The 27,694-nt window shown below is 53.8% G+C and overlaps 1 protein-coding gene across 5 annotated transcripts in view; it reads left to right on the top strand.

Moving 5' to 3' along the window:
* MMD2 (monocyte to macrophage differentiation associated 2) overlaps nucleotides 1–26,231 on the top strand; it is a 56,180-nt gene extending 29,949 nt beyond the window's left edge. The window contains exons 2-8 of one of the 5 annotated variants that reach the window (XM_070230694.1): nucleotides 545–626; nucleotides 1,623–1,783; nucleotides 4,938–5,012; nucleotides 11,515–11,616; nucleotides 12,395–12,464; nucleotides 14,873–14,951; nucleotides 16,107–16,589. In XM_070230694.1, the coding sequence (XP_070086795.1) occupies nucleotides 545–626; nucleotides 1,623–1,783; nucleotides 4,938–5,012; nucleotides 11,515–11,616; nucleotides 12,395–12,464; nucleotides 14,873–14,951; nucleotides 16,107–16,183 (646 nt within the window). In that variant the 3' untranslated portion in view covers nucleotides 16,184–16,589. Of the gene's footprint in view, nucleotides 1–544; nucleotides 627–1,622; nucleotides 1,784–4,937; nucleotides 5,013–11,514; nucleotides 11,617–12,394; nucleotides 12,852–14,872; nucleotides 14,952–15,818; nucleotides 16,052–16,106 lie in introns of those variants that run through there. The other 4 variants (XM_014729814.3, XM_070230695.1, XM_070230693.1 and 1 more) reach the window with 4 other exon arrangements.
* Nucleotides 26,232–27,694: the final 1,463 nt, after the last annotated feature.

Genomic DNA, 27,694 nt, shown 5'->3' with positions numbered 1-27,694 from the left:
GAGCCAAGGAAACCAGACACAGAAGGTTTTGTGCTGTGTGACCCCATTGATAAGAAGTTCAAGAACAGGCCAAACCAGCAGATGATGAGAGTGTCAGGGGTGGTGTCCTTGGGGGAAAGATCCCCCCCTGGGAAGGGGTGTCAGGGCATTTCCTGGGGGCAGGAAATGAGCTCTGGCTGCTCCTGGGTGGTGGGTACATGGGCGCGTGCGTGCGTGGAGAAATTTAGCAAGCTGGACCCTCGGGGAGGAAGGAAAAAATAGGAAATGCAGAGAAAGCTGTGTCTCAGTTTTTAGCAAAGTTTTTTTAACAAGCCCCACATTGGGGATTAGACACAAAATATTGGATAGTCGAAAAAACATGTAATAGAAAGGGAGGGAGAGGGAGGGAGGTAGACAGGGATGGGGGTGGTGGGGAGGAGGCGAGGAGGGGACCCTCTCTTCCGGCCGGTAGGGGCCGAGGTCTTCAGGCCTCCTGGGAATTCTGCGACCACAGCTGCTCCCGGCTTCCCGGCTGAGCTGCCAGGAATCGTGCCTCTTGTTCCAGGTTCATGAACCACCGAGTCCCCGCCCACAAGAGGTACCAGCCCACGGAGTACGAACATGCCGCCAACTGTGCCACCCACGCTGTGAGTCGGCTTTGGGGGGCTGAGAGCTGACGGGGGGACACTTCCAGGTGGGGGGGAGGTAGCCTGTCCCCCACTGGAGAGATTCGACGTCTCCCTCCCATGGCGATGTCCCAGGTGGGCTTTGATCCCCTTTGAGCATCTAACGAAAGGTCTAGACGTCCGTTGTCCGGTTCAGTGGCCACTGGCCCCGTGTGGCTGTTGAGTGCTTGACATGCGGCTCGTCTGAATTGAGATGTGTTCTGAGCGTAAAGTACACGCCAGCTTTGAAGGCTGAGCGTGAAAAGAGGAAAGCAAAAAAGTCTCCTGAATAATTTTTTATATTAATGACTTGTTGAAATGATAATATCTTGGATATATGGGGCTGAACAAAAAATATGATGAAAGTTAATTTCATCTATATATTTTTCCTTTTTTAAACGTGGCTGCTTTCAAATCTAAAATTTCCTGTGCGAGGCGAGTTATATTTCTATGGGCCGGTGCTGCATAGACCCCGCCCTCCAGAAAAAGTGCTCCCCACGCGCAGAATTGGGCAGACACTTGCAGGGACCCCCCGCCCGCAGTGTTTTGGAGAGTTCTGAGACCCCTCAGAGGAAACGATGGATAAACCAAGATTTGAAGAGTGGGGGCTTTTCAGGCAGACATAGTGGGGAGGGAGCCACGTGTGCAACAACGCAGAGACGTGAAGCACACGGCGTGCCAGGGGACCCCGGGATAGGGGGTACAGTGGACTCAGAGTGTGGGGGCAGTGAGCAGTGACGCTCCTTGAAGGCAGGGGTCTTGGCTTCCTGTCTTAGACATTTCCACCATCGAGGGAAGTTCTGTCAGACAGTGCAGGTCTAGGACATTTTAATAGCCACACGAAATTCTGTTGCACAGCCTGGTTCTGGGACAACGGTGGGGAGTTTGCTCAGGGATGCTCGGGGGCTCTGTCCTTCCCTGGACGCCACCCCGAAGGCTGGCCCTGGAGCACTTGCCCCCTGCCCTCCCCGCTTCCAGCTCTGGATCATTCCCAGCATCCTCGGCAGCTCCAACCTCTACTTCCTGTCAGACGATGACTGGGAGACCATTTCTGCCTGGATCTACGGCCTCGGGCTCTGCGGGCTCTTTGTGGTGTCCACCGTGTTCCACACGATCTCCTGGAAGAAGAGCCACCTCAGGTACGTCTGCCCAACCCGTGGGAGGGGGCACATGCTGGGCGGGGTGACCTGGGGCCAGGACCCCCAGCGGGCCAAGGGCTGTGGCAGGACGCAGGGTTGGCCATGGGCGTCAGGCCCAGAGTGGGTGTTCCTTGCGCTGTCTTTGCCGGGGGCCGGTCAGGGTTGAATCCCACCTGGGCTGACCACCTCACATGCACTGGCCTCCTCTGCTGACCTCTGAGAGGTGCAAAGAGTGAGCGCCCAGCTCCCAGGGCTGCTGGGAGGGACCATCACCACCATCATCCTAATGGCTCCTTCTGGGCGCCGCCCAGCTTCGGGGCACTCTGCAGATGTCCTTCCCGACCTTCTCAAGAACTCTGCAATGCAGGTGTTGGAATCCCAGACTCTCCTTTTGATTTGTTTTGTTTTTAATTTTTAAAAAAATTGTGGTAAATACGCATAACCTAAAATTGACGGTCTGAACCATTTTAAGTGTGGGAGTCTAGTGGCCTTGAGCACATTCACATTGTCGTGCAGGCATCACCACCATCCATCTCCAGAACTTTCCATCTTCCCAAACTGAAACTCTGCCCCCACTAAACACTCGCTTCCCACCCCTCCCCCAGTCCTGGCCGCCACCCTTCTACTTTCTCTCTCCGTGAACCTGGCTATTCCAGGGACCTCATCGAAGTGGACTCACACAGTATTTGTCCTTTTGTCACTGGCTTGTTTCACTTAGCATCATGTCCTCAGGGTTTGTCCGTGTTGGAGCAGGTGTCAGAACTCTGAGTAACATCCCGTTGCGTGTCTGGATGCATTTTGTCCGCGCATCGGTCGATGGACGCTCGGGCTGCTTCCACCCTGTGTACCGGCTTCTTTCGCTGAGTGTGCTACCCCCGGCTCTTCCACGTTGCAGCCGGTATAATCCCCGTTCTGTGGATGATGACGCTGAAGCTCAGAAGGTGGCGGGCCTTGCTTAAGGTCGCAGAGCTGGTCGTGTCCAAGCCAGTGCTGATTTCAAGAGGCCAGGGTGCCCCGCAAAGCGAGGGGACGCCCTAGCCCATTGCAGCAGCTGCAGGGGCCACTCACCCCCATGCCAGTGCCCCCCTCGCCCCCAGAAGCCCGGGACTGTGCTGTGTCCTACCCCGCTCCTGTCTCTGTTCTTCCCCTCTCTGTGGGTCCCTGTTGAGCACCATTGTATGCGTTTCCTGGAGCTGCTATAACAAATTACTGTAAATTGGGTGGCGTAAAACAGCGGAATTTATTCTCTAATAGTTTAGAAGGCCAGAAGTCCAAGGGCAAGATGTCAGTGGGCCTTGCGCCCTCCAAAGTCTCTACGGGAGAACCCTTCCAGCTTGTAGAGGCTCCTAGTCTTCCTTGGCTCGTGGTTGCATCCCTCCTATCTCTGCCTCTGTCTTCACACGGCCTTCCCACCTGTGTGTGTCTGCGTCTGAATCTCCCTCTCTTTTTTCTCCTAAACACACCAGTCATTGGGTTTAGGGCCCACTTACCAGTGGTGTGACGGAGCTGCCCTTTGGCATCCTCATCTGTGACACGGTGGATGAAAATATTGGTACCTGCCTCCTAGGTGGGATTAAAGAGCTCGCGCTCGTAAAGAGCTTAGAAGAGTGCCCTGATGCTGGGACGTGCTCGGTACACGTCGGCTGTTTCTGTTACTTTTATTTCTAGGAAGACGTGCAGTTAAACCATACGTAGTATCACCGGTCAAATTTATGGAGGGCTGTGGTTGGCTAGACGGAACCACAGTTTGTATGAGTTACCTGTTGCTGGGTAACAAATTACCCTAAATCATAGTGGTTTAAAATAACAATAAACCCCCCCCCCATCCTCTCTCAAAGTTTCAGCAAGTCAGGAATTCAGGAGCTTACCTGTGGGTTCTGGTTCACTGTCTCTGATGTAGTCAACACGCTGGCCTGGGGCCGCCGCCATCTGAAGGCTTGACTGGGGCTGGAGAGGCCACTTCCAAGTTGGCTCCCTTACGTGATTGGCAAGTTGGCGCTGGATGTTTGGGGATGCTCAGTCCTTCCCACGTGGAACTCTCCACAGCCACGTGATGGCTTGTTCCCCCCAAAGTTAGGGATCCGAGAGAACAAGGCAGAGGCTGTAATATTTTGGTGATCTGGCCTCAGAAACCACACGCCATCATTTCTGCATCTCCTATTGGCTACACGCATTTGCCTTATTCTTTGTGGGAGGGGGCTACACACGGGTGCGAATACCAGAAGGTGGGGCCCCTTGGGCGCCATTTTGGAGGATGGCTACCACACAGGTCCAATGTATTGAAGGCTAGAGTTTGCTGTTCAAGGTGAGGTCATAACAAAAATGGCTAACGTTTATTGAGCACTTCTTGGATGCACTGTGCTAAGTACCACCTCACTTAATCCTCACAGCAACCCCGTGATGGGTTGCTGATATCCACCCCACTTCACAGATGAGGGAACTGAGACCCGGGGAGGGTAAGTAACTTGTTCAAGGTCATAGTCCCTTAATGGTAGGGTTGGGATTCGAACCCAGGCCTCCTGGCTCCAGAGCCTGGACCTGAACCAGAATACCAGAACCCAGAGGGTCCTCCGGGGCCACACAGCTTTGTTTGTGCTTTTATTTATTTATCTTTAACCATAGAATTCTTTCATCATTTGAAATCCTTTTTTTTTTTTTTGTGGTGAGGAAGATTGGCCCTGAGCCAACATCTGTGCCAGTCGTCCTCTATTTTGTATGTGGGACACCATGACGGCATGGCTTGATGAGCGGTGTGTGGGTCCAAACCCACAAACCCTGGACCGCCGCTGAAGCAGAGCACAAAAACTTAACCACTACGCTACCGTACCGGCCCTGAAACTTTTTGAGAAGCCCAGTCTATGAAACAGAAATGCAGAGCGGCTCTGATTAAAGAAGGGGAGGATGCTGTCAGACTTTCACCTTTCCGGGAGAGGAGGGTCCTCAGCGCGACCCCGAGGGGTCTCTGTTCAACCCCTAGGGTGATGGGGAGCCTGGTTTGAAAGTCACTGCTCTGGTCCCTCACAGATGGGGAGACTGAGGCCCGTGGCTGGACAGAGGCGAGTCAGCCCGAGCCCAGGCCCTCCCCGTGTGGGAAAGCGCGTTGGGCCAGGCCCGGGCGCGGCTCCGCGGCCCTAACCGCCCTTCTCTGCCCCAGGATGGTGGAACACTGCCTGCACATGGTCGACCGCATGGTCATCTATTTCTTCATCGCCGCCTCCTACGCGCCCTGGTGAGTACCTCCGTGGCTGCCCGCCCGGCAGCGGCCGCTTCCTCTCTTTGCTTTGTTTGACTTTCTCTTTGTGTCTGGCTGGTGAGTGTGGAGACTCAGCGCAAAAGAGTGTAGGTCAAAGTCGGCCCCCCGCCCGTCTGCCTTCCTAGAAGCAACTGCTTAGTCCCGGTTTCTCGTGCGTCCTGCCAGAGTGGCTTTATGCACAAAAGAGCGAGCGTGTGTAAATGTGTGTGCAAACTTGTATAGATACGTGTGTGTCCATGCACATACATAGCTGTATGCTTACATATTAGTAAGTGTATATTTATACTTATGCTTTTCTCTGACTTTTGATACAAACGGGAGGATGGTACCCACCGCTCTGTAATTTGCTCCCGCTCTCACAGTGCCGTAGCTGGGGACGTCTCTCCGTATCAGTGCCTGGAAGATTTCCCTGCTATTTTTCTCACGGCAGCATAATATTCCCTGGCCGGCCTGCTGTTTGTGGATCTTTACGAGGTTGGGACAGCCCCTTCCGTTGCTCTAACGACAGCCCCGCAGGGAATACCCTTGTGTGGGTCGCGTTTGGCACACGTGCGTGGGTGCGTGGCTTGAATCAGAGGCACTTGCTTAGAGGCGACCTTTTTCGACTCCAGAAACGGCAGCTCCAGGTGGTCGGGCCTGATCTTTGGGGGAGAAGCATCGGGAGTTCAAGCCTGGGAGGCTGCGAGCTCCTGCGAAGGGAAAAGGACCATCCCGCTCATGTTTGTTGACCGCGTTCTCCATGGCCGGGCCGTGCAGGGGGTCGGGGCGCTGAGGTTCTGCTCAGTACAGGTGGTCGGTGACAGGACAGTGATGATGGTGAGGCGGGCCTGTGCACACACTGCCGTGGCAGCTCAGAGGAGGCTCTGCCCTGGCCTGGGGGCCTCAGGAGGGCTTCCTGGAGATGTGTCACTCTGAGACTCCGGACGTTGGCATCTGAGGAGGGGGAGCCACAGAAAGCTTTGTTGCTCCATCTTGCCCAGGGGGTTTCTGTTTTGGGCTGTCATAAATGGGGCATTCTCTTTCAGTATTTCAGCTAATAAGTGCGCTTTGTGTGTCTACGCTAAGGCAATTGCTTTGTCAACATTCTATAAGGTGTCCCACACCTGGAGCACTTGCACCGTCATGAAGGTACATCTCAGAGCCTTTCACACATGGCAGCCAGATCCGAGATGGAGAAACAGGATACATCCGGCCCTTCGTCCCCATCTCCTGTCACCATCCCCCCGAGATACCCACAGTCTGAATTATCCACAGTAATTCGCCTGATTTCTTAGTTCATGTTAATGGAATCCTCATCCTTTCGGACTTTGCCTGTTTCACTCAACGTGGCGTCTGGTGACTCATGGAGTCCTTGTGCAGGAGTCGGCCGTCGCAGACCCTATCCTGGGAGAATACGCCACAGGTGTCGACGCTCCTGTGGCAGGCCGTGGCATGGTTTCCTCTCCTCTGGACCCTCCTGTGCAGGTGTGGGGGTGAATGGAGCACAGGTGGGTCTGCACTCAGCAGTGGATGGGGGTTTGAAGCCGGATATTGACGTGGTTCTAGTTTGCAGACTGAAGTGTGGCTGCCTTGGGAGCAGGGAGGTGCAGAGGAGGCAGGTACAAGCAGCCCGGAGAAAAACGGGGGTGGTCTGGAACCCCGTAGTGGCCATGGAGGTTGAGGGGAGCAGACGGATGGACGCCCATCCACGCAGACACTTCTTGTTGGCCCCGTCGGCCCCAGGCCCCACCTTCAGTTGCTGGGAGCCAGGTCATCTCAGGCTTCTTTTTGGATGTTGCCGAGTGGAGTAGAGCTAACTTTTGTGCTCAACGGCGGTAACTATCCTTGACGGAGAATTCTAGAACAACCCTGTACTGACTTCATGGCCGGGTTCTATTCTTTATCCGGGGCTGTGACTGAGTGAGCACGGGCTCCGTGCCCGCCCCCTGTGGTAGCTGAGGATGTGGCCGTAAACAAAGGCAGGAGCCCTCACTCCTTAGGGGACTTGGGGTCCCAGAGGGAACCCACATAGTGACTGTCCCAATACTGACACAAAGAGATGAGTTACAATTGTGTTAAGTGCCAGGAAGGGGAGGGGTCCAGGTGCCGAGATGTGCCCGGGTTCGCGAGCCGTTTAGGAGGAGGAATTGGCAGAACTTGGGGCTCCACTGGATTAGGGGGTGAGAGAGAGGCAGAGCTGGCGGTGACCAGTTTCCTGGCTGGGCCCCTGGGTGAGTGGTGGAGAGGGGACATGGGACAACGTGGTGTAGAATTATGTGGCGCGTATTTTTCTTGTGTTGCTCGGGTTTTCAAGCTGTGTCCTGCACAGCCTGGAGGTTCCCTGAGGACCACAGAGCGGCTGGAGGCGTGGAAGGCTGGGCTCCCCCGTTTCTGCTCCAATCAGAAAAAAACCATTTTTTTAATTTCAATTTTTGTTTTTGATAGAGTGGACTTATGTATAAGCGTCCTGCATACAATCTTTATTTAAAGAAAGGGTGTAAAAGATGGTTAAAAGATGGCATAGCAGAAAGAGAATAGATTGTGGGGTCAGACAGCACAAAGTTCTGGTCCTGGGCCAGCCTTTTCGTAGCAGGGTGCCCCTGGGGCAATTCCTGGGTCTCTCTGAGCCTCAGTTTCCTGCCCTGTAAAATGGAGACAATGATAGTACACACCCCCGGGAGCTGTCGTGAACAGAGACAAACTAAGGGCACATTGACCAGCACACGGACATCATTCACGTGACTGACGAGGCAGGACCATGTCACCAATGATAGACAAGAGTGGTAGCCTCCAGTGGGACACAGAATCTTCCATCCCCTACGCTTCAGAAAACAAGCAAAATAAAGTTATAAATATTGAGGAGGGCAAAAGAAAAATCACTGTTCACCCCTTGACCAGGAATAGGACACAGCTCAAGGCCGTGATTTCAGAGTCACAAGGTTCTGGAACAGAGTGGAGCAGCATTGGGGTGTCAGCAGCCACCCCGAGGATTCCCACCCATAACCCACGCCTGCAGAGGGCATGCTGATCTTTCGTCTCTGCCAACTGCAGGACCTGGAGAAGGCTCCTGGGGAAAGTGTGAGAGGAGGGGATGGGCACGGGAGCCAGCTCCAGGGTCACGGGCTGAGCTGCGCAGGCCTGGTGGGTTGGGTCTGTGTTCGCCTCACTAAGCTGGGACCACAGTTTTCAGGCTTCCCTTCCCCGTAGGTTCCAGGTGGGAAGGTGGAAATGAAACAGCGCCTTCTGGTGTGTGGTACTGGGGCTGTTGCTGACACCCACTGTCCCCGGTCTGTTGGCTCCTCTTGACGGCCTGGGACCTCCTCCATCAGCTTCTCTGGGTCTTGGGACGAGTGTGTGTGCAGCTCCACGCTTCCTCTGCAGGCCACCTGTGTCCTCAAGGTTGGCGATAGTGGGAGACACGTGCAGGTCCAGTTCGTCCTCAGGCTTCCCCACTTCATGTCCCAGCTTTCCTCCCGCCTGCTGGCCCTGCTGACCTGTGGGTGACTTCCAGCCCGTGTGACAAGAGAATGGATATCATCGGACAGGAGCGCAGAGACGAGATGATGAAACAACCGAAAGGCATGGAAATGGAGACCGCACACCCGAGGGAACCAGCCCGAGACCAAAGCCACATTCCAATGGAACCGAAAGTCGAATGCGGAAATAGACGGAAGACAAGGTGGTTGGGGGGGGGGACACACGTTTTTTGAAAAGCCCCAAATTAAAGCCATCAGAGAGAAGCTGATCGAAACGAAGGACGGAGACAAAAATCTTCAGGCGTCGAGGTTGGAAGAACAAATCACTTATGGAGGGGAGCGATCGGGCTGCCCCAGATGTGGCCGCAGCGCCGTTCCATGCCGGAACACGGGGGGACACTGCTACACTTTCCAAAGGTGACTTCGGAATAAACTATCCAGCGAGGTTATCGTGTGGACGTGAAGAAAACCATTCTCGTCTGTGAGAACAGTCAGAGAGCACAGCTCCCATGAAGACTTCTCAGAAAAAACTTTTTGGACAACAAAATCTAGCCATTTAAGAGAAGGGTTAAAAAAAAACCCTCGAGAATGGTGGTAAACGTTGACTCCATTTTTTTAAAAAAAGGACCTGTATTAAACAGCTGTGTGAATTACGGTTATGGATCAGAGCGCGAATGTTGCAGGCCTCGAGAGGGACATCCTGGTGGCGGCTGTCTCTTAGTATCACTAAGAAAGACGGGGTGGTCGGTGGAGGGAGCACGAGATGCTGACGCTCTTGTCTTTTGAGGTGGGAGTCCATCGATGGAGCTTCGCTGCTGTTACAATGGCTACCTGTAAGCTGAAAAAGCAACTGCCTGATGCTTTTCATAATTTATCTCAACTTCAGAGTCAAAAGTGAGTTTTATGGGGAAGAAATATTCTTTTGAAGTTCAGCAATTTTTTTTCCATTTTCTTCTGTTAAAGTCAGGTTAAAATTAAATGTAATACTTTTAATAAAACAATGACGTATCATTTGATTCTCGCTCTTTTTCCCTTTCCTCCGTCCCATCCTGTCCTTCTGTCCATCCCTCTCCCTGTCTATCCCCTTTTACCCTCATCCTTCTGCTATTTTTGTGTCTGTTTGAAAAGATCTCTGGAATGGTCTTCACTGATGGTTCTTTTGGGGAATGTGGCAGGTTATTATTTTTTCCTTTTAAACTTTTCAATATAACCTAACTTCTTTATGACAGTTGGACACTGAGCAGGTCACTTAAAAAAAAAAATTTTTTTTTTGAGGAAGATTAGCCCTGAGCTAACATCTGCCGCCAATCCTCCTCTTTTTGCTGAGGAAGACTGAGCGCACATCCGTGCCCATCTTCCTCTACTTTATATGTGGGACGCCTGCCACAGCATGGCTTGCCAAGCGGTGCCCTGTCCACACCCGAGATCTGAACCGGCGAACCCCGGGCCGCCAAAGCAGAACGTGCACACTTAACCACTGCACCACCGGGCCGGCCCCTCACTTTTTTTGGGGGAAGGGGACAGAAGTTTTATGTAAGGTGTTCTCATTCAAGAAATTTATTCCAGAAAAAAAGTGCAAGGACCTCTGTCCCCAACTGCCACCACCAACTGTCCTTTTCTAGAGGAAGCCATCATTACCCCTTTGGAAGGCGTTCAGATCTGTTTCTGCGCGATTCCCTGTCTCTCTTCATATGTACAAAGATTATAGTCGTGTCGTTCTCGACCCGCTCCCCCCGCCCCCAGCAGCAAGGTCTTGGAGATCTCTCCGTGTCGGTGCAAACAGAGCATTCTCAGATTTTCCAAATTGCTATGAATAGTCCACAGGCTGCTACATCAGCCAGGGTGTAGTCAGGAGACAGAAACCGTACAATGATTTGACCGCAGGAAATGTAGTAGAAAGGATTGTTATGGGGGGACTGAAGTAATGGAGAGCTGACTACTGAGAGTTAAAGACGATTCTGGGAATCCGTTAGTGGCAGATTTAAGAGACAAGCACCACCAACCCCCCTCCGCCCAGGGTGGAGACCCCGCCTCATCGGAAAGGGCATGGCCTTGGCGCACTGGATGGCAGAGAAGTTGCTGAGGGGTCTGTGGGTGGGGCTTTCCCTCTGGGATGCTGGAGGAGGCCACCCCGGGAGAGGTGCCGAGCTACGGTGCTTTCTGCACGCCGGGGAGCTGCTGGTTGCTGGGGGCTCCTGGAACCAGCGCTTGGATAGGTCCCTCTGCAGGAACCCTAGGCATTTCTGTGCAGCTGAGTTGTGTAGACAGCTACACAGGAGGAGGGTCAGCTTGCTGCACAGGAATCCCCATGGGGAGCCCCAGTGTGCATGTGTGTGGGGCCGAGGAGAGGGTGCAGGAGCCTGGCTGAGGCCTAGGCTGCACTGGCTGGGGCCTGAGGCTGTGCTGCTATTATCGAAGTCAACAGCTAGAGAAAACACGCTGAGGCCAAATGCTGGAGAAAGCTGTGCCCTGCAGGCACCTCGCCTGGAGAAGCAGCCTGGGTCAAGCAGGGGAGAGAAAAGCCACTCTCAGTCCCCAGGAGACTCCAATTTTTTTTTTCTTTTGCTGAGGAAGATTGGCCCTGAGCTAACATCTGTGGCAGTCTTCCTCTATTTTGTATGTGGGTTGCTGCCACAGCATGGCTGAATGAGTGGTGTGTAGGTCCGATCCCGGGATCCGAACCCATGAACCCAGGCTGCTGAAGCAGAGCCCATGAACTTAACCACTGTGCCACCAGGCTGGCCCCCCAACAGGCGTTACCCATTTACACTCCTATCAGTTTGATACGTCCTTTCGCTTCACGCTTAGATGTGATCAGTTTTGCTAATTTTCCCTTAATAATTGCTTATTATTTCTGCCCTTCTTTCTGTCTCTCCCTGCGTCTTCCCGTGAGAGCCCATCTCATTTTTGAAGCTGCAAGCGGAAGGGCTTCTCTGGGGTCAGTTTTCCTGTGACGGGCCGGCCATCGAGGGCTAGGTCCCCGTGGGCCCCCCTCAGGCTGTGTCCTCGGCTCTCTCTCCCAGGCTGAACCTTCGGGAGCTGGGCCCCTGGGCCTCCCACATGCGCTGGCTGGTGTGGATCATGGCCTCTGTCGGCACTGTCTACGTCTTCTTCTTCCACGAGCGGTAAGCCAGGGCTGGGGGGCTCAGGCGGGTGGGGGGCCCCTTGATGCTCCAGAGGAGATGAGGCCCCAGGATGACCTCAGAAGTGTCAGGGCACAGCTCCACCTGGGATCCTTGTCTTCAGGCCCATGGATGGCCACCAGGTCCACAGCCCATAGGGTCAATCTGAAAAGTTTTTGAGAAAGACCTGGTAGGTTCCTAGCCCCACTGAACTGTGCCACAGGTTACTGTCGTCCCAAAGCTGTGTTAGCAGATAACGGGGAGAGGCTCTGAGCGATCCAGACCCTGTCCACCTCCATCTTACTGAGTGACAAGATGGGAATGATTAAGTGGGGAAAGAAACTGAGCTATAGAAGCGAAAGGGAGTGACAGACTCCTGGAATCTCCAGGGGTGGCAAACAGGTGTCGGTTGACACAGCCACTCAGATCCACTGATAGTGGCTGCCTGGGGCCCGTGGGAAATGGTGCTGGGATCGAATAGTAATGTCTGCCCTGGGGTTGAGCGTGGGCAGTGCCCATATGCAAGCTATACCCGGCCTTGCCATCCCGGCATGTCATTTCACGGGTGTGGAAACCAAGTCTCGGAGAGGGAAAGAGACCTGCCCAAGGTCGCCCAACTCTGCCAGCTCCTTTTGGGTGTATCTGGGTGAAATGTGGGGCCAGGAGTGCCGGGCAGAGGATGGAGTCCCTTCTTCTCACTCTTCCGGTCAGGGTGTCCCCTCCTACGCTGGTCCTCACGGGGAGGCCGTCCTGAGGCCACGATGGCTTGTCTTCCTGCCAGGTACAAGCTGGTGGAGCTGCTCTGCTATATCGTTATGGGCTTTTTCCCCGCCCTTGTCATCCTTTCCATGGTAAGTCCCGCTCACCCAGCGTGGGGCCTCACATCTGGCTTGAGAGGACCCAGAGCGACTCTCGAGGTCGTCAAGTCGAACCGTGTCCTCTGGCTGACGGGGAAACTGAGGCCCAGGGCCAGTGTGGCTTGCCTACAGGGACGGTGGATCGGGCAGGTTAATCCTGAGGGCTTGGCCACCAGGCCCTCCAGCTCCCACTCACTGCTACGTTCAGGGAGTTCATTGCCCTCTGCACGTCCGTCCGTTTCCCCATCTGCTTGAGGATTATGAATAAGAAAACCCACGGAAAGGGCTCAGCACAGCGTCTGGGACACTGTAAGAGCCCAGTCGCTGAATTTAGTCTCGGCTGATGACATTAACTGATGACGGAGGCAGACCCGGACTCCGGGCTCTGACTGCCCCGTCTTGTATCCTTGGAGATGAATGTGGCCACCATTTCACGAATGAGGATGCTCAGGCTCAGAGAGGGGAAGTGGCCGGCCGAGGACATGCAGTCAGGATTCGGCCCCATGCCCTGAAGGTGATTATTGGGATCTTTGAGCTGCTCTGCCTCGCCTCGTGCATGATAGAGCCCTGCAGACAGGGGGAAGAGAAGCAGCCGACATGGCCATGCATGGATCACCTCTCCTCTCTGAGCCTCAGTTGCCCCATCTGTCCAGTGGGCACAGTAAACTCAGCCTACCCACCCTAGGCCAGATAGCGATTTGTTACTTTACAATTGGCAGATGTTAAAATTTTATGTAGTCAAATCTAACAAGTTTTTTTTTTCTTAATTTTATGGCTTTTACCTTAAGTGTTATGATTAGGAAAGCCTTTCCATTCCCAAGGTTATATGAATATCTACCTATATTTTCTCCTCTTTCTTTTATGGTTTAATTTTTAATTTTTAACACTTTATTCTCGCTGTAGTTTCTTTTACATATGTATGTTCTTCTTTCTTCCCCAAATGATAGCCACTTATTTCATTTAGCTACCTTTTTTTTTTTTTTTTGAGGAAGATTAGCTCTGAGCTAACATCTGCTGCCAGTCCTCCTCTTTTTGCTGAGGAAAACTGGCCCTGGGCTAACATCTACTTATATGTGGGATGCCTGCCACAGCATGGCTTGCCAAGCAGTGCCATGTCTGCACCCGGGATCTGAACTGGTGAACCCCGGGCCGCCGAAGCGGAACGTGCGAACTTAACCGCTGCGCCACGGGGCCGGCCCCTTAGCTCCCATTTTTAAATGTTCCTTTAATCGTATGTTAAAGTCGTATATATACATGGGTCTGTTTCTGAGATTTCCATTCCGTTTTTATACTAGTACCAAACCTTTTCACTTGTTGTAGCTTTGATTGCATTTTAATACTCGACAGTGAAGTCTTGCCCCGTTATTTTTCCCACTCAACATTTTTCTATGATTTGTACTCATTTTTACAGGTTACCTATTTCCCCCAAGTTTATTTTTATTTAAAAATGTGTATTTAAGTTATATCTATTAAATTATATAATATCCATCAAATTATGTATTATATATATTTAATTACATATATACACTTATGTGTATAGTAAGTGTATATTTCAGTACATACTTACTGCAAAAAATAAGTCCCGTCTGAAAATGTATAGAGGACCTGGGGTCCCCCGACTTCTTCCCCGACACGGTGCCCCAGCTGCAGCCACCATTCACAGTTTGTTGAGCATCTTTTCCATTTTTTCCTCTTTTTTATTTTATTTTATTTTATTGAGGTCATAATAGTTTATAACGTGGTGAAATTTTGGTTGTACATTATTATTTGTCAGTCACCATATATACGTGCCCCTTTACCCCTTTCACCCACCCCCCAACCCCCTTCCCCTCTGATAACCACTAATCTGTTCTCTTTGTCCATGTGTTTGTTTATCTTCCACATATGAGTGAAATCATGTGCTGTTTGTCTTTCTCTGTCTGGCCTATTTTGCGTAACATCATACCCTCAAGGTCCATCCATGTGGTTGTGAATGGGACCATTTTGTCTTTTTTACGGCTAAGTAGTATTCCACTGTATATACATATATATATACCACATCTTCTTTATCCAATCATCAGTCCATGGGCACTTGGGTTGCTTCCACATCTTGGCTATTGTGGATAATGCCGCGATGAACACAGGGGTGCATAAATCTCTTTGAATTGTTGATTTCATGTTCTTTGGATAAATACCCAGTAGTGGGATAGCTGGGCCGTATGGTATTTCTATTTTTAATTTTTCGAGCAATCGCCGTACTGTTTTCCTCCTTATGACGTGCCAGTCTAGGTGGACACGCAGACATATATTGGCTTGTTTGTTTTTCTTTGACAAACCCGAGATCACCCCGTGCGTCCTGTTCTGCAGCATGCTCTTCTCGCTTAGCAGGATGCTGAGGGCGTGTTTCCCTGACTGTCATGTAGGGTAACACCTGCCTCGAGGCTGTGGTGAGGCTGGCGTCCGATGACTCATGTGAGGCCCTCACTACAGACCTGGCACATGGTAAGTGCTAGGAAGTATGACGTATTACTAATCTCATTATGTAATTAATATTCAATTATAGGACTCCTGAGAACTGAGTGAATAAATTATTGTACATCTGTACAATGGAATACTATGCAGCTGTTCAAAAAGCGGGGGGAGAGCTCTCGTTCCTGTGCACATGTACACGTCTGTGAGTGCATGTTGTAGATGGTACGTGTGAAGACAGTTTCTGGAAGGATGCTGCAAGATGCTGTTAATGGTGGTCACCTGGAGGCAGTGGGCCCAGGCAGCCCGGTTCCTCATACTCCTCCATCCCTCCCACTCTCCTTGAGTTCCTTTAACCGAAAGCACCCCCAGTGTCAAGAGGGCTCATCTCTGAGGGCCAGGACTACGACATTTTTGTTGTTGTTTTCTCTAAAATTTTTTGCCATGGGCGTGCATTACTCTTTTTTATAGTGATAAAATATACATAAAATTGACCATTTTAGCCATTTTTAGATGTCCAGTCCTTCCACATTGTTGTGCAGCCATCTCCAGAACTTTTCCATCTTCCCAAACTGGAACCCTGTCCCCATTAAACACTAACACCCCCGCCCCCGGCGCCCATCCTTCTACTTTCTGTCCTTATGAATTTGATCTGCATAGAAACAGAAGCATACGTTATTTGTCCTCCTGTGACTGGCTTCTTTCACTTAGCATGCTATCCTCAAGTTGCATCCATGTCGTGTGTGTCAGGATTTCCTTCCTTTTTAAGGCTGAATAATATTCCACAGTATGAAATAACACGAATAACACTGTGTTTATCTATCCATCCACCGATGGACCCTGGGGCTGCTTCCACCTTCGGCCCTTGTGAATGATGCTGCTGGAACCTGGCTATATAAGCATCTGCTCGAGTCTTTGGTTTTCCTTCTTTGGGGTGTACCAGATGTATTCGTTTTTAGAAAAGATAAAAAGCTATCAAATGTTCTTTCAGATTTTGATGGAAGTGCGTTACATTTGTGAATTAATTTGGGGAGAATTGACGATAGCGTGGAGACGCCCCACCCGGGAATCCGGGCTGGCTCGCCATCCACGTGTCCTTTCGTTTCGGGGGGCGGGGGAATGGTTGGGTGCTCCCGGCCTTGCTGGCTGCCCCTCTGACCTGTGCCCCACCCTTGTCCTTGCCGACAGCCCAACACCGAGGGCCTCTGGGAGCTGGTGACCGGAGGGGCTTTCTACTGCTTGGGCATGGTGTTCTTCAAGAGTGACGGGAGGATCCCCTTTGCCCACGCCATCTGGCATCTCTTTGTGGCATTTGGTGCTGGTACCCACTACTATGCCATTTGGAGGTATCTCTACCTGCCCAGCACCCTGCAGGCCAAGGTGTCCAAATGAGGTGGCCCAGACTACACGGGACATTTGGCCTTTTGGAGCAGAGCATCACGGGAAGTGTTTCTGCGAACTTTAGCCCAGAGCACAGCGCCCAGCCCGTCTGCCCGCCCAGGGGTAGAGCTTTTGATGGGTCCGAGGTTATTTCTGGCGACAGCCAAACCCTCCCTCGGGTCCCAGGTGAGAAAGAAAGCATTTAGTCATTTTTACAGAGGAGGAATTAACCCCGTAATGTGTTTCTATTCTAGACGAGTGTTTCCTAATACAACCGACATTAACGTCTTCAGAAAAGGGAGCAGACGCTGTTCTGGCAAATTGGGGAAAGAGGGGGCAATATGTGTTTCTTAAGGTCCTGCGAGATCTATCAGGGAGGCTGGCGGGTTGTTTATACCCAACTGGGCAGGGCCTCCTTCTCTGCTACCAAAGTCCTGGCTGGGGAATTGTCCCCCGCTCAGGGAAGGTCCCCAGCTTGCAGATCAGGGAGGGTGAATACCCGCGACCATGGCAGACATCACCAATCAACTGCAGCACTGTGTGGTCTCAGAATTCTTCTCAAGACGTGCTCTGGGCAGACATGACCAATCGCTCGGCACTCATGATGGAACTTCTTAGCCTTTGCTGCCTGGTGTGCTCTGCAGGGATCCCAGCCAGACCAGCTAAATGTCTCCACGTGGGGGAGCATGCTTATCTCCCGACACGACGCCTCCACCCCCTCTCCCTTGTCCCTTTGGCAGAAGCTCCTGGAGTGGGCGGTTTGGGGGCAGCAGAGGAGGACCGAGGCACACACCCCGAGCAACCCCTGACCTTCTGCTCCACCATAGCTGGTCCTCAGGGCAGAGGTGGAGCGAGTGACGGAGATGGCAATGGGGACGCTGTTACTTGGCCCTTTCTTCTCATGCCGAAAAATCCAGAGAAATTATGAGAGCTGTATGTTAGAGGGGCAGGCAGATCCCGGGAGGGTGCTTGCCTGCCCCAGATTTAGGGTTGTGATGGCAACATTCAGATTCTCATTGGTGCCAATCAGTGGCCCTTCCGGCCTCTTCAGCTGAACCCCAGAGGGAAGATCTTGGCTGATTCGATACTGGGCACAGCGTTGGGGTACGCCAGCCTCTGAAGCCCCCAGTAGCCCAACGACAAGGCTTCCAGGGGCTTGTCCTCACAGCCCCCTCCCAGGGCCGGGCCAGCTGCTCTGTCCCCGGCACGTGGACATTCACTGGGGAGGGGACCAGGCCCGGCTCCGGGATCTGAACTGGAATCTCAGAGTGTCCGGATCAAGGATCTATCTCAAGTTAGATGGGCGTCATTCTGCAACTCCCAACCGGAGTCGAATGGGCAGAGACAAGGTGCCTTATGCTTAGTTCTAGTACATTCCAGGCTATTTCAGGGCTCCAGAACCTGGAATCCCACGTGTGCAAGCTGGTGTGAAAGCATCTGACACGTTCCTCAGAGAGGCGGGTTCTGAGTTGGCAGATGCCTCGGGGAGGTTTAGTCCTCTTGCCCGTGTGTGTGCACGTGTCTCTCTGTCTGTCTACACTGGCACTCCCAGCCGCTGGAAGCTGCCTCTGGTCTGCCCGCCCTGCGGAGATCACCAAGTATTTCCCATCAGTTGGGGTCAGGGTTGGAGGTCAGGGGTCTGTCGGTGGGAGGCTGGGGAAGGGCTTGCCCCTGGTTGGGGGCAGGGACACTGCAAGTTGACCTCTGCCAGGGCCTGAGGCAGAGGGAGGGGGCCATGTGGGTTCTGGGATGCTGTTTAGGAGGCCCCCCAAAGCATGGCACCATGCCAGGGTTGGGATGCTAGGTTGTCCCCTGGACAGCCTGCCTTTTTGTGCCCCTGCACCTTTTGAAGTGCCGGTTCACTCCCTCATCCACCCAGCTCACTCCTATACATCCTTCAAAGCCCCAATCAGGCATCAGCACTGAGGAACTTCCGGCCTTCCTCTGACTTAGGGGCCCCCCACTGCTTCCCAGCAGCCCCTGTGCTCACTGGCACCTCAGCTTGGAGCCCTGTCTTTCGTCACCTCGGTGCTTGTGCCCGTCCCCCAAGCCAGGAACTCCTGGAGGGAGGAGCTGTGTCTTGCTCGACCTGGGATCAAATCTGCATCCTCCGTTTGTGAGGGCTTGGGCTGATTCCTTACCCTCTCTGTGCCTCAGTGTCCCAAGCTGTAAGATGGGTACAGTGAGGCAACGCTACACAAGGGATGCTCGAAGATGCAGCACGACAGTGAGTGGGGGACACCCAGCCGACTCCTGATTCACTCCCTTAGTTGTCAACTTGGAAAGCAACCCTTGATAATGAGGACGACACTCTTCCAGGGGTGTCAGAAAGCCTGCTCCGCACAAAGGAATGAATCACTAATGGTGGAATTTCCGACTGTGGACAGGCTGGTGAGGATACTGGAGGGTGTTCTGTAGGGCCTTGATCACATTCCTTCCCCTCATTCCAACTCAGGACAGGTCTCCCAGAATCCTCTCTCCTCCCCAGCGTCCTTCTGAAAGCCAGTTGGCTAGGGTTCCATTTCACCCAGGCCCAGACCCTGGACCTCCTCCACATACATCACAAACAGTGCAGGAAAGGAAAATGTGTTCCTTGACCCGGTCCCTTCCGAGGCCAGGCCCTGCCCCAGGGACGTTCTAGGCTGTGTGCTGGGCGTGTGGGGTGGAGAGGGCACGACCCTGGAAATTTGGATGCCAGCTCCCTCTTCCTGTCCATCCTTGAGGCCATCACATGCCAGGATGACCCAGCAAAGTGGCCGTCATGCCCCAAGGAGCCAGGGGCGGTCGGCAGCAGCCTGGCCTGTTTGACATTCCAGACACTTCGGTGGCTGCTCCCGAGTTGGGGCCGCTGCCAGGGTGGGGTGAGGGATGGGAGCTGGTGAGAGAGGAAGGTGGGAGCAGGTCGGGGCAGGGGTCCGTCAGCGGGCTCACACGCCGGTGACAGTGATGCGTCCCCGATGCACGGCCGCGCTGGCGGGCAGGCCTGGAGTGGACGGCCTCATCCTTAGTCCATCAGCCTTGGCGGGGCAAGCCGGAGCTTGCTGGCTGAGGCCTGTGTGTCGCCTGGTGGGATTTCCCTGAAAGGGTCCAAGCAGAAGGCCTGGGCCGTCCCAGGGTCCAGGAGCCCCCAGCCCTGGGAGGGATTTAGATCAGTATTACAGACCAGAGCTGGCTTTCTCTCTTGATCGGAAATCGCACTTAGGGTGGAGGCAGGGCGAGCATCCTTCTCTCCAGCAGCGTCCGTCGGGCTCAGGCTGGGGAGCATCCTAGGAAAGCCCTGGGAGGGGGGCGGGGGATGCAGAGATGGGAAGAACCAGTGGGCCTGGCCCTGCTGGTCGAAAGCTCCCTTGGTCGTAGGTGGGGGTCACTGCAGGGCACTGGTTTGGGGGGGGGGGGACTGAAGGCAGGATAATAGCCACAGGCCTGGGTTTTCTGGGGTTTGGACTCCAAACTCTCTTTTCATGTCCGTCTGCAAAACCAACGTGCTCCGCGTGTTTCCCCACAGCTCTGCACGAGCCCCGGCATCTGGGCTCGGTCCTCCACTGGGTGGTGGGGGGGGATGGGGGACGGCTCGGGCCGACTTCCTGCACTGCAGCTGCTCAGAGGGGCAGGCAGAGCTCAGGGGGCTGGGAGAGGGGTCCGAGAGCTGGTCCAAAAGGCAGTTGTCGAATTTGCCGCCACATCCTGTGCAACCAGATGTTGGGGACAGCATCATGGGGTCCCAAAAGAGCTGTAGGAAATTCAAGCAGCCACTTCCCTAGGAGCACACCTTCGCAGGTGTCCTCCCAGGTGTGGTGCACGGCAGGTGCGAGGGGCAGGAGCAGGAAGCCAGGGAGGTAGAAGCTCGCCTGTGTGGCGCTCCTCCTGGGGGCCCTCTCTGTGCGAGACTGGCTTTATAAAAGCTCCAGCCATTGACTGACACAGCCCCCCGTGGGGTGAGGATTACCAGCTGATCTTGCAAAGCAGGAAGCCACAGCACAGAGAGGTTTGGCCACTCTCCCAAGGGCACCCAGCTTCTAACCGGCAGAGCAAAACTTTGAAGCCAGGACTATCTAGCGCCCAAGTGTCGTGTCCCTTGGCCACATCTGTGGCTTCCAAGGAAACTCACTGCCCCCAGGGTCTTTCCTCCAGGGAGGAAAGCCAGCTCAAAAATTTTAGTGGTAAAAAAAACCCAAAGCCTGGTGTGCAGCATTTGCCAGGTCCCGTGTCGTCAATACCCCCACAGTGGCCACCGGAGTGACATCACTGAAGATGGCTTGGGAAGAGACGCACACCGTTGGCCTCCGCAAGCCGTGCCAGCCAGGCCGAGGACATTGCTGCCCCACCGCCCTCCCGACTGTGCCCCACGCGGAGCCTGGCTGGTACTATCAGGCATGTAACCGCAGTGAGAACAAACCGTCGCCGAAGGGTCCTCATTCGGGGTCAGGCCTGTCACCGAGAGGCGTGGAAACTTCATCTGGGAGTCTGGAATCTGGAGCCAGTCGGACCTGATCCAAGTCCAGCCCTGTGCTGGCCAGCCCGCGAGATGCCCAGACAAGTCCTTCAGCCACTCCGTGCCTCAGTTTCCCCACCTGTGACATGGAGACTGTGATCAGTGCGTGGAACCCCTGTCTCTTGCTAACTGCAGGGCGGAGGCCCCGTCTCCACTGGAGGAGGTGGGAGTGGGGTTCCTGACCCTGGGGTTTGGCCAGAGAACCCCAAAGGGGTTTGTTGAACGAGTTCCTGCCCCCCTTGGGAGTGCTGAGCCAGCAGGCCAAGGGGCACTTGGGGTCTGGACTTTAGCAAGCTCCCGGGCACGTCAGATGCTGGTTCTGGAAGCCCCAGCCCGGAGCTTGTCTACTTTAAGGGCGTGCCCTGCACGTGAGTGGCGGGTTCCTGAGTCAGTCTCCAGAGGACAGAGTGCGTGTCCAGGGCCGGGACCTAACGCTTCTCTTGGTTGGCACTTCCTCTTTTCCACTCAGTGTCCTAGACCCACACAACATGCCCCCCCCCCACCCCACCCGGAGCAGCCTGTGTTTATACACAAGGCCATTCCTTAATCTTTCCAATCACTCTGTGAGGTAGGGAGGATCCCATTTGACTGCTTTGGAGATTAAAGCTCAGAGAGGTTAAGTAACTTGTCCAAGGGCACACAGCGGGTAAGGGGCAGGCGTGTGCTCTCCCCCACTCTACTGTCTGTTTCCTAAAGCAATGCATTTGAGGGTTCCCAGCCCACAGCTATGAGCAGCTGAGATGAAGGGGGGTGCTCCACATTTCTGCTTTGGCGGTTCCTGTGCTCTGAGGGTTTTAGCAAAGCTGTGAGGCCTGTTTCAAGAGCCCCGTGTTCAGGCCAGTGTTGGGCAGGGCCACGCCCATCTGGCAGGGGCTCCCATCCCCGCTTTCACAGGAGAACCATTTGGGAGATGGTGTAGCCGGGGGGGCTCCCAGTGGCGGGGTGGCTGGGAGGAGTCAGGTGCAGGCGGCTCTTTAGATCAAAGTCAATTAAAATTAAATAAAAATAAAAATTCAGTGCCGCAGTCACGCCAGCCACATTGTAAATGCTCACTGGCCACGTGGGGCCGGCAGCCGCCTCTTTGAACAGCACAGATAAGGACCGTTGCCGTCATCACTGAAGTTCCATTGGACGACGCTGGCGGGTTGGTGCTTCTCAAACTTTGTGGTCCTGGAACCCCTTTGGACTCTTAAAAATTGTTGAGGAACCAAAGAACTTTTGTTTGTGGACTGTGTCTGTGAATGCTGATCACGCACGAAACGAAAACTGGCAGCATTCTAAAATACCTTTTAATTCATCTCAAGATAAACCCACACGTATTTTTCTATTAAAAATGATGATATTTTTCCAAACGAAAAAAGACATAAGGGGAAGAGTGGCCTTGTTTTGTGTTTTTGCCAGTCTCTCGAGTGTCTGGCTTCATGAAGGCGACCTGGTTCTCCAGTCTGCTTTCACCTTTGGCCTGTTGTGGGGTCACCTGTCTCTCGCGCAAGCTCTGGAAAGCTTTGCTGTGCATGTATGGAAGCACCGAGAGGGAAAAAGACAAGCAAGGTCACAGCAGCGTTAGGAAGATAGTTTGGCTTCGTGGACCCCTCCAAAGGGCCTTGGGGATCCCCGGGGCCCGGACCAAAGGCTGTTGAGAACCACTGATCTCGAGTTTTCCCCTTATTATAACTGGTAACCCCCATTGATGGTGGTCACCGTCGACCGGGACTATCCCTGTGTCGGCCGAACCTGGAGAGCTGGGCAGGACTGGGAGGCGGGGGGCGGGAGCAGAGGTCCCGGAGACCCTCTGGCTGTTGAGGGCGGGCACTGTGTCTGCGTTGACCCCTGTCGCTCCCAGGGCCCAGCAGAGTCGCCAGCACGTGGCGGGTGCTCACGCAGATTTGTGGAAGGGGCGGAGGAGGGGCGTGGTCTTGGCGTGGTCCCCACCTCCGCCTCCTCCTCCTCCGAGGTCGGGAGAGCTCACATGGGAGCCTCTTGTAAGTGTAGGCCCCTCTCATCCGGGGTCAGAAAGAGGCCAGTTCACAACCGTGGGCTGCTTGGACCCCCCGGCCCCGGCCTTTCCTCTTGGAGACTCTGAGCCTGGGAAGATGGAGGGGGGTGCCAACGGGAGGCTCCAGGGTTCGTGTTTCCCAACTCGGGATTGTAGTGAGCCTTGTCTCTGCCCGGAGTGGGTCCACAGCGTGGATGCTCGGTGGTGGACCGTGGCCAGTCCTGGAAGTAGAGGATGAATGAGACAGGGCTGAGGACAAAGGGACAAAGTCTGTGTGGTGCGAAGGGTCGGGGTGGCCTCTGTAGAGGGACCCTGAGACTTGTCAAGGCCTGTCTGTAGGCTGAGGGCGTGCATAGCCAGGTGACTGGCAAGGGGGTTTGTCTTCTTAAATATGTGTAGTTGTTTTTTTTCTTTTCCTGCGGAAGATTGGCCCTGAGCTAACATCTGTTGTTAATCTTCCTCTTTTTGCCTAAGGAAGATGGTGACTGAGCTAACATCTGTGCCAATCTTCCTATACTTTATGTGGGATGCTGCCACAATGTGGCTTGACGAGGATGCTGGGTCTGCACCCAGGATCTAACCCCGTGACCCCAGGCCGCCAAAGCAGAGTGCACGAACTTAACCACTATGCCATGGGGCCGGCCCAAATATGTGCAGTTTTTGATTTCAGTATACACTTTTATATCCTATATTTTTACAAAACTTTTTAAGTGTTTTTCCTTATTTTAAGCCCTCTGTAAACATTTTGAAAAGTTTACATCGAGTGGATGTACCACACTTTATCTACCCATTCTTTAATTCGGGGTATTTATCTGTGTCTACACCCGTGATGAGGATCCTTCGACAGAAAGTTTTTCTCTCACATTTAACGCCTTTTCTTTAGGCCCCATGAAGAAGTTAGGTGGAACTCGCCTTACGCTGTCTGTGCCACCAGTCGTGGCTGCTGCTGGCCTGCTCATTCTCTACAGTCGGCCACTGTCCCCATCCCTGGGGAGTTTGGGCATCCGGAGACCCACTGCCTGGGGGCTGCAAAGAGCTGGTCCATTTGGAGGATTTGTCAACGCTAGCGATAGCGAGGGGCGTGAGCTGTGGGGGAGGGAGGGAGCCGGGTGCCTGTTTTTTGGGGTGGTCTGGGGGATGGCAGACAAAGGAGGTGGGCCTCGTGGAGGGGATGCTGACGGAGACAGCTGCGCGGCCCTCGCCCCGGCTGGCGCTGTCCCCCCGCTAGTGGGAGAGGAGACGTTGTTGAGGGTGTCGAGGTTTTACATGCCGCGGTCCCCTGGAGACCAGCTGGTAGACATTCAGGGACTCGGCAAGTCGTGTGAGGTCGGCTCACACACACTTTTCCGAATTCCAGCCCTTCTCTATCAGTAGAACAGGTGACATGCGCACAGCTACGAACGTGTACACGTTCGCACCCGTGTTCTCATATATTTCTTCCCGCAAAACCTGGCAAGGCAAAGTTATTGTTTCCATATTACATGGGGAAACTGAGCCAGCTCAGAGAGGCTAAGTGACTTGTCCGAAGTCGTCCAGCGGTACAGGGCAAGGCCTGGATCCAAGTTATGATTCTCGGGTGTGGCATCCTTCCTCCTTCCACGGCACCAGCTGTCGTCTCTGCCCCGAGAGCTGAGCTCTGGGGCCTTGGGTGACGGCATCTCCTTAACCTCCTTCCGGGGCCTCATGGCTCCTGACTTTAGCGATCGCATCTCTTGGCTGCCGACTTCCTGAACTCAGTCAGTTTTGCCCGAGCCTTGAGAGGTCCAGGATATAAATGCTGGTGTTCTTTGCTTCTGCCTTTGGTTGGAGCCCCTCAGGGCGCTGGCGGGGGCTGGACGCTCTCTCCGGGGGGCAAGGACACTTGTGCCCAAAGCTCCCTGCAAGGCCCAGCAGCCCTGGCAGCCCTGGGGCCCCGAGCTCTGGGATGCCCTTTGTTGTTGGGGTCGACCGGGCAGCGTCCTGTGGCGTTCTCATCCGTGCAGACAGCTCTCCTCACCAGCACCCCCGGGACAAAGGGGCATTTAAATACCTTAATAAGGGTGATGGGTCTGTCCATAGGGAAGTGACCTTTGGTATCCACCTGCCGTTTTGGGGTGAAGATTTGGGACCTGCTAGGCCAGGCCCAGCCGTGACGGGTTGTCACCTGTCCACACGGAAGCTCTGCCCACACGCCCTCACTCGCAGGTGTCCCGACAGCCTTCTCTTTGCACTCCTCTTGGACAGCTTTGTGACGGGTTTTCAAACAACTGGCACCCTCGTTGTGGTGATGGGAGGGGAGGTGCCACGTCCCAGCTGCCCCGGCAGCCCCCACGGGGAGGGTGACCTGTGCGCCATGGGGTCTGCCCGCTCCAGCACGTGGGAGCAGCTGCAGGTGACCTGGGTCAGCTGCCCTCCTGCGTTGACCCCAGATGTCAGAGTTTCCCAAACCCTTCCGATTCGTACCCATCATGAGAAATGCACTTGACACTGTGATTCCAGTTTACACATCAGGCTCGGAAACAGGATCTAACGTGTGATGCCCTGTGGTGCTTCCTGCCTTACCCAGTGTCCCCCAACCCTGTCCGTCCTGTCCTATGTCATTTTTTCAAGTTGCTGGCTGCAACCCCCTAAATTGATCTTATGACCCATAAGTGCGTCTGAGCCCTCAGTTCTGGAAACTACGCTTGGTGGTCTCCTGGAAAGCCATAGGCATTGGTACTCAGTGCTTAGTGCCTCTTGATTGGCGGTGGTCAGCATGGTGCCATCCCTTGGGAGCCTGGGTACCCCAAGGCCACATGGGGACAGGTATAGAGAAAGAGATTAGGAGCTCGGAGAATCTGGCTACTGAGAACCCTGACCCCACGGAGAGGAATACGAGCCCAGAGTCTTGAGTCTCTTGTCCCTGTGATGGCCTCGCGTTCTGGGGGCCCCAGGGCCGGATGGTCATAGAGACCTCGGGCGGGCAGCGCGCCTGGCTGTGCGTCAGCATTAGTTCAGGCAGGGGTGGGGAGGCAGGAGGGAGAGAGGGAATCCATTCGAGGAAAGAGGACCCAATTTCAGAAGCGCTCTTCTGCCTCCGCGAGCAATTCCGGATTCCAGGCTCTGACTTTGCTGGCGGAACCGCCTGCCGGTCCTGTTTACACTGCCAGGGATCACCAGGACCCCATCCGCTTCTGTGCAGTCAGAAGCTCCGGCTGCTCGTTAAGGCCGTGCTTGGGGGAAAACGGGAGCTCTGAGCGCCTTTCGTGCCCACTTTTATAGACCTCTCATGTCCACGATTCGTGGCGTGACTTTTAAAAAAACGTCCTGCTGGCATTGGACCCTTTCTGTGTTTGTGAAATTGCTATTTTGTATTAACACAGTGTTTGTTTGATAAACATTTGTATTAAGAAGAATAATCCTGCAGGTGGATGTTATTGCTTCCAGCGGTGTAGAAGGAACTGAAATAAACAGAAATTCAAGATGACTCTGTCTCGCCCAGTTGTCTTTCTAAAAAGAACACTTGTGCATTCTTTTTATAAAAGAATCTTGGTTCGTGGTGGAAAACTCGGGCTATTTGGAAAAGTAGAAAGTAAATTTAAAATCCTGTCTTGGCTGTCTATTGCCGTCTAACAAATAATCCTAAAATATAGTGGCTTAAGTCAACAGCAGGCAGCAGCGTCTCTCATGGCTCCTGTCAGTCGGGAGTCCAGAGTCTGGGCCTCACCTGGAGGATGCCCTGTCGGCACACTCACCCACGTGTCTGGTGCTTGATGCTGGCAGCCGGCTGGAGCCCTCACTGGGGAGGTTGGCCCAACACCTGTTTTAAAATGTAAGTTTTATTATTATTCAGGTATGGTGAGGCCCACAGATCAGAGGCTGGCTGGCTTTGAAAAGCCAGTTTGTTCCTTACAGTTCCCGAGAGGAGGGGGCACCCACCCCACCCCAAGCCATGCAGGGCTGCATGGGGAAGCACCAGGGCTGGTCAGGAGGCAGAGGGAGCGAGGGGAAAAGTGGGCCAGAGCCTTTATTGTGGTTTCCACGGGAAGGAATGGGTGAGGCGGGGTGAGCCGGCTTGGGATTGGCTGGTTCCAATAATTTCAGTGGGCTCTGGGACGGAGGGGCTGCCCCTAGTTGCGTGGTACCCTGGTCTGGGCTCATTACGGCGGGGGGATGGGGGCCTGGAGTGTGCGAGGCTGGCTGAGGAGGGGGGAGGGCTGGCCCCAGATTGGTTGATTTGCACAGGTGAGCCGATTACTATCTCTAGGGATTGGCTCACCCTGGGAGGGGCCATCTCCCAGGTCAGTAAGGCCCCAGAAGTCAAAGCATCATCTTAAAGACATGCCTCATACACACCCACAAGGGGGCCTGGGTTTCCTTGCATCATGGTGGTTGGGTCCCAAGAGAAGGAAAGAGCCGGGCAGGAGACATAACGTCTTTTCTGGCCCAGCCCCGGAAGTCTTGCTTCATCACTTCCGCACAGCTGAAAAGGTCCCCAGATCCAGCGGAGAGAACACAGACCTCCTTACAGCACCCGATGGAGGGGAGTCCGCACTACACTGTAAGAGCACGCAGGGCGGAATCTGTACAGATGTGGCCATCTCTGGAAATTGCAATCTGCCACAAACCCCGTCACCCAGAAATAATTACCGTTAATATTCAGTATCTAGCCTGCTTGCATGTCTTTTTGAATGTGATTTTACATGGGAGAAGTCATGTTATTAGTGAAGTTTTGTGATCTTGGACAGGTCCGTTCGCCTCTCTTGGCGGTGGGTCCACCGCAGTGTGGACACTGGTTAAATCGGGGGGTCTCACACATTTCTTTCCTCGGGTACCAGGAAGATCTTCAGCTGGCCCACGCTCTTGCACCCCACATTTGAAAAATCACCCTCGTTAATTCTCAGTAAAAAAAATTACTACATAATATTTTCTCAGTCAATTATTTTTCTC

The sequence above is a fragment of the Equus caballus genome, chromosome 13, assembly GCF_041296265.1.
Source record: "Equus caballus isolate H_3958 breed thoroughbred chromosome 13, TB-T2T, whole genome shotgun sequence".
NCBI lineage: Eukaryota > Metazoa > Chordata > Mammalia > Perissodactyla > Equidae > Equus > Equus caballus.
Note: the sequence above shows the minus strand (reverse complement) of the source record. Positions and strands in the feature narration are given on the sequence as shown.